General features: G+C 48.7%; 1 protein-coding gene across 1 annotated transcript; it reads left to right on the top strand.

The window, feature by feature from the left end:
* Nucleotides 1–253: 253 nt before the first annotated feature.
* LOC105717863 (cytochrome c oxidase subunit 5A, mitochondrial-like) lies at nucleotides 254–880 on the top strand. Its single transcript, XM_012453240.3, has one exon. The coding sequence runs from the start codon at nucleotides 254–256 to the stop codon at nucleotides 749–751; it is 498 nt and encodes a 165-aa protein (XP_012308663.2). The 3' UTR covers nucleotides 752–880.
* The last annotated feature ends 5137 nt before the right edge of the window (nucleotides 881–6017 follow it).

The raw sequence follows: 6017 nt of genomic DNA on the forward strand, positions 1-6017 counted from the left end.
AACAGAGTGAGGTTCTGTCTCTATAAAAATAAAAATTCAAAAAGTTGCCAGGCGTGGTCCAAGCTACTCGGGAAGTTGAGGCAGGAGGGCTGCTTGAACCCAGGAGTCTGAGGGTGCAGTGAGCCACAACTGTGCCATTCCATTCCAGCCTAGGTGACAAAGTGAGACTCTGTCTCAAAAAATAACAATAGGGACCCACGAGCTCATACCGGCTTCTCTCTCCATCCTCTGCTCGCGGGCCGCCATCGCCGTCATGCTGGGTGCCGCTCTCCGCCGCTGCGCTGTGGCTGCAACCGCCGGGGCCAGCCCTCGAGGCCTCCTGCACTCTGCCCCAACCCCCGGCCCCGCCGCGGCTATCCAGTCAGTTCACTGCTATTCCCATGGGTCAAATGAGACAGATGAGGAGTTTGATGCTCGCTGGGTAACATACTTCAACAAGCCAGATATAGATGCCTGGGAATTGCGCAAGGGGATAAACACACTTGTTACCTATGATCTGGTTCCAGAGCCCAAAATCATTGATGCTGCTTTGAGGGCATGCAGACGGTTAAATGATTTTGCTAGTACAGTTCGCATCCTAGAGGCTGTTAAGGACAAAGCAGGACCTTATAAGGAAATATACCCATATGTCATCCAGGAACTTAGACCAACTTTAAATGAACTGGGAATCTCCACTCCAGAGGAACTGGGCTTGACAAAGTGTAAACCCCATGGATGGGCTTCCCAAGGATTTATTGATATTGCTACTTGAGTGTAAACAGTCACCTGGAAATACTGATGATAACATATTACCTTATTTGAACAAGTTTTCCTTTATTAAGTACCAAGCCATGTAATGGTAACCTGTACTTTAATAAAAGGGAAATGAGCTTGAACTTAAAAAAAATAACAAATAACAATAGGCCGGGTGCAGTGGCTCACGCCTGTAATCTCAGCACTTTGGGAGGCCAAGGTGGGCAGATCATTTGAGGTCAGGAGTTCTGAGACCAGCTTGACCTACATAATGTAACTCTATCTCTATTAAAATACAAAAAAAATTAGCCAGGTGTGGTGGCAGGTACCTGTAATCCCAGCTACTCAGGAGGCTGAGGCAGGAGAATTGCTTGAACCCAGGAGGCAGAGGTTGCAGTGAGTTGAGATCTCACCACTGCACTCCAGCCTGGGCAACAGAGCAAGATCAAGACTCCCTCACAAAAATAATAATAATAATGAAACCCAACCTGCCCCAACAAGGCAGTGTGATCGGATTTGCATTTTGAGGCAGTTCCTCTGAGTGTGATGGGGAGCTAGACTGGAGGAGAGGGGCAAGAGTGACTACAGGAGAACTAGGAGAGAGGCACTTCTAGAAGGCCAGGAAGAAGTGAGGGCAGCCTGATTATGGGTGGGGACATGGATGGGACAGGGACAGAAGCTGCTTCCAAGGCCGCCAAAGGAATCGATGGGCAGGACTTAAAGAGGTTGAGATGTGGGAGAGAGGGGGCCTGGAGGCGTCAGAGATGTTACCTGGCTTCTTTCTTTTTTCTTTTCTTCTTTTTGTTTTAATGAGGCGGAGTCTCACTCTTGCCCAGGCTGGAGTGCAGTGGTGCAATGGTATGGTCTCAGCTCACTGCAACCTCCGCCTCAGCTTCCGGAGTGGCTGGGACTACAGACACATGCCACCACACCCAGCTAATTTTTGTACTTTTAGTAGAGACAGGGTTTCACTATGTTGGCCAGGCTGGTCTCGAACTCGTGACTTCATGATCCACCTGCATTGGGCTTCCAAAGTGCTGGTACAGGCATGAGCCACTGTCCCCAGCAGATACCTAGTTTCTAGTTAGCATCTCTAGAGTGGCAGATGAGGGACGTCAGAAGGAAATCAGTTTCGGGGGAGGCTCTTGAATTCAGTGTTGGTCAAGGTGAATTTGAGGAGCCACAGAGACACTGAAGAATTAGCCCAGATTTGAACTCCTGAGCACAGAGTGAGCGTGTTACCTGGACAAGCCTCCCTCACCCTTCTGGGCCTCAGTTTCCTCATGTGCAAAATGGGGTGCCTCAGTCAGTAATTGTGAAGACCCTATGCAGGAATAGAATAAGCAAAATGCCTGTCTTAGAGCCAAGGCACCACGCAGGGAAGCAATGTAATCCCATTACTTAGCCCTCTGTCAGCAGGAAGCAACAGACAGAGGTAAACTGGCTTAAGCAGAAAAATAATTTACTATTCCTGTAACTGTCAAATCCAGGAAGTAGATCTGGCTTCCCTAGAGCTGCATCTGAGGCTTAAGCATTGTCACAGGGGCTCCATATCTTGGAGGGCTTCTTATATTTCTCTGGCACCTTCCATGTGTGTTCCCACTGGGTACCAGCTCAGCAATGGTGGGGTTGGGGAGTCTTTTCTTATCTGGCAGGGAAGTCTCAAGAAGATTCTGATTGGCTCAGCCTGGTCATGTGCTCATCACAGAGCCAATCACAGTAGCCAGGCCTGGGTCACATGACTTTCTGCTCCTGGAAGATGGCAGCAGGCAAGTAGAACCAACATTGCAGCTGCTGTCGGGTTCCCAGCCAGTCAGATGGGAGTTTCAGTTGGGAACAGATGGAAATGTGGTTTGTGGCGTACAGTAGAAACTGAACTCATAGTGATGGTTTTCATTATTATTCTGGAGGCATCAGATCACCAAATGGCCCTCCGTTTGGATGTTTAAAGTCCTTTACAAATGTGACCTTCACCCCAGAAGCCTAAGTTCAGAGATGTCCTCAGCCTCCTCCAGATAGTCTGTCAGCATGCTTGGGAGATGGGTGGAAGAGGTCAGTCCTCAGGGACTTGAGGGACCTTTTCTGCAACAGTATTAGGGATCGCATTGTCTGTGGCCAGCATGAATGGGCTCTGATCCTAACCAGGAGACCCAGGGACTCCCCATGCCTCCTAGGGAGATTCCAAGGCCTCTGGTGTCCCCCAGTAGCCAAATCAAGAAAACAGGTTTTACAGAGTTAGGCAAAGACCTTTGCGGTTCATAACGTCAGCGAGAACATTCCAAAACCTCTGAGTGAGCTGCAGTGTGGACGCTCCTTTCAACAACCTGGTTCTGATTGGAGCTGCCTGGGAGCTCCCTGCCAATTAGCAGCCATGCTGCGGAAACCTGGAACTTTATAGCTTAGCAACGAGAAATCTGGAAGAACTCTGGAATTAATTTAAGGAAAGGAGAAGGAAAACACCAAGAAGGGAATTAGCAGCCAAATAATCAGGCTGTGCGTTTGTATTATTACCTTTGCTGCCAAGGTAAGTAATGAAACTTTTCAGCGTTAATTACCAGCAAAGAGGGAACCAGTGACATATCTTGTCTCAGACTCTGGGGCTAATGTTTGTTTTTGTTTTGTCGTCCTAAGCTACTGCAGAAGTAGGGATGTGAGCAGAGCTAGGAAAGTGTGGTCGGAACAGGTACAATAATTAAAAACACACCAGTCCTGCCTTCCGCGTCCTCCTTCAGGAGCCTGTCTCTTTGCCAGTCTTTTTCTGGGGTCATCTTCCATCTTGTGACATCATGGATAGCTGCCTGTCTGAAATGGGAAGTGGAGACCCAGGTGGCTATAGAGGGTTTCTGTGATTTCAGAAGGAGGCGCACTTGGAGACGATAGCAGTCTTTGGTGGGACCATTCAGTGACTTCCCCCAACCCTCCCCGTTTTTTTTTTTTTTTTGATGGAGATTCACTCTGTCACCCAAGCCGTAGTGCAGTAGCACAATCTGAGCTCACTGCAGCCTCAGCCTCCCCAGTAGCTGGGACTACAGGCATGCACCACCACACCCGGCTAATTTTTTATATTTTTAGTAGAAACAGGGTTTCGCCATGTTGGTCAGACTGGTCTCAAACTCATGACCTCAGATGATCCACCCGCCTTGGCCTCCCAAAGTGCTGGGATTACAGGTGTGAGCCACATGCCTGGCCCATTCAATGACTTTTGAGTGTCATTCATGTGTCTCCACTGAATCAGGCTATAAAACAGTGAACATCACACACCCACCCCTGCCCCTGTGGGCTGACAGTCTAGCCAGGGGAGGGGGAGGCTAGATATTAATAATCAGCTAATTATACAAATAGCTGTATGATTACATTTGCACTGATGTCACAGAAGAAAAGGGTGGGATGCTAAGAAAAGGGTTACGTGGGTGAAGAGAGGGTGCGGTGAGAAGTCTTTAGTTATCTTGTCCTTGCTTAGAGTTTCGTAGGGGTGAGAGGTGGGGTGGACTGCAGAGAGAGACTGGACCAGGTGGACAGAGGCAAGTGCACCAAGGGTCTCCTGGGCCAGCAAAGTTTATATAGTTTGTCCTAAGGCAGTGGGGGGGAAATGAGAAACCATTTAGGTTTGCATGCTGGGGCATGGGACAGTTAGGTTTATGATTTCCAGCACTTAAGCTGTTTTGGGGGTAGAATAGGATGCCAGGCCATGGACCCCTGCAGAGGCCAGTGAGATGACATGTGGGCGGAAGCTCCAGGGTATCAGAGATATGAAACTCTAGTCTTTCAATGGGGTCTTGATGGTTGTTGTCAGCCAGCTTCATCCCAAAGCCTCATTTCCTGGAAATGACCATTTAGACACCTTATTGTCTGTGGGGTGGAATGCCCAGCTCATCCCAGTTGGCCCAGGGTTTTCCTGGTTTTAGCACCTCATGTCTCCAGTCCCAAAAACCTCCTAGTCCTAGGCACAAGGGATGGCTGGCCACCCTGCTTTGGGACAGGATTCATTACATGGACGCGAATAGGGCTTCCCTGCACCATCTCCCCAAGCAGTGTGAGCACAGGCTTAGCCAGCAAATTGCAATGTGGCCCCAGTCAAGTTACTTGGCCTCTCTGGGCCACTGTTTCTTCATCTGGAAAATGATCTGGAGAGCTTTTCAGTCTCCTGGGAGCACTGATTTCTGGGCCCTGCTGTGGCATTTCAAAGCTTCATCAGTGCACAGAGGGCTGAGCACAGAAGACAGGGGCCTCATACCAGTAGTGTGGCCTTGGGCAACCTATCTCACTTGTGTCTAAGCTTCTCCCTCCACAAGATGGGAATAATGTGACTTAGCTCATAGAAATGTGAGCACTAGTCCAGGCGCAGTGGCCATGCCTGTAATCGCAGCACTTTGGGAGGCCAAGGTGGGAGGATCACTTGAGGCCAGGAGTTCGAGACCAGCCGGCCAACATGGTGAAACCTCGTCTCTACTAAAAATAGAAAAGTTAGCTGGGCATGGTGGTGTGTGCCTTTAATCCTAGCTACTCTGGAGGCTGAGTTAGGAGAATCACTTGTTGGGAGACAGAGGTTGCAGTGAGTTGAGATCATGCCACTGCACTCCAGCCTGGGCAGCACAGAAAGACTCCATCTCAATCAATCAATCAATCAATGTGAACACTAAATTAAATGAAATGATCCTGTGTGTTTGCCATAGCTAGATACTCAGTAGTTGGAAAGTATGGATGTTCTGGGTAATGAAAAGTATGACTGGGAGTTTCGACTGCCAGTTGTTTTAAAAGTGGGATGTGAGTAAGCATCCTGACATTCGCGTACGTTGTCACAGCACTTGCGCTCTGGAAATTGCCTTTCACCCGAGTCGAGCTCTATGAGTTGGAGACTAGATGCTTTTTTGTCACTGTCCATTCATAATAAAGATTTGTTGAGCAACTAACTGAACAAAGGTCACATTATGCCCTCTTTATATATTTTTTTATTATCTTATTTTGAAACAGGGTCTCGTCTGTCCTCCAGGCTGGAGTGCTGTGGTGCAATCACAGTTCACGGCAGCCTCGACCTCCAGGGTTCAGGTGATCCTCCTACCTTAGTCTCCCGAGTAGCTGGGACTACAGGCATGCGCCCCCATGCCCCGCTAGTTTTTGCATTTTTAGTAGACACAAAGCTTTGCCATGTTGCCCAGGCTGGTCTTGAACTCGAGCTTAAGCAGTTTGTCCATCTCAGCCTCCCGAAGTGCTGGGATTACAGGCATGAGCCACAGCACCTGGCCTGTTTTTAAAAAAAATTTTTGTAGAGATGAGGTCTCACTATG

This window comes from Aotus nancymaae, unplaced genomic scaffold (genome assembly GCF_030222135.1).
Source record: "Aotus nancymaae isolate 86718 unplaced genomic scaffold, 86718_ANA_hifiasm-v0.15.2.pri h1tg000049l, whole genome shotgun sequence".
NCBI classification, from domain to species: Eukaryota; Metazoa; Chordata; class Mammalia; order Primates; family Aotidae; genus Aotus; species Aotus nancymaae.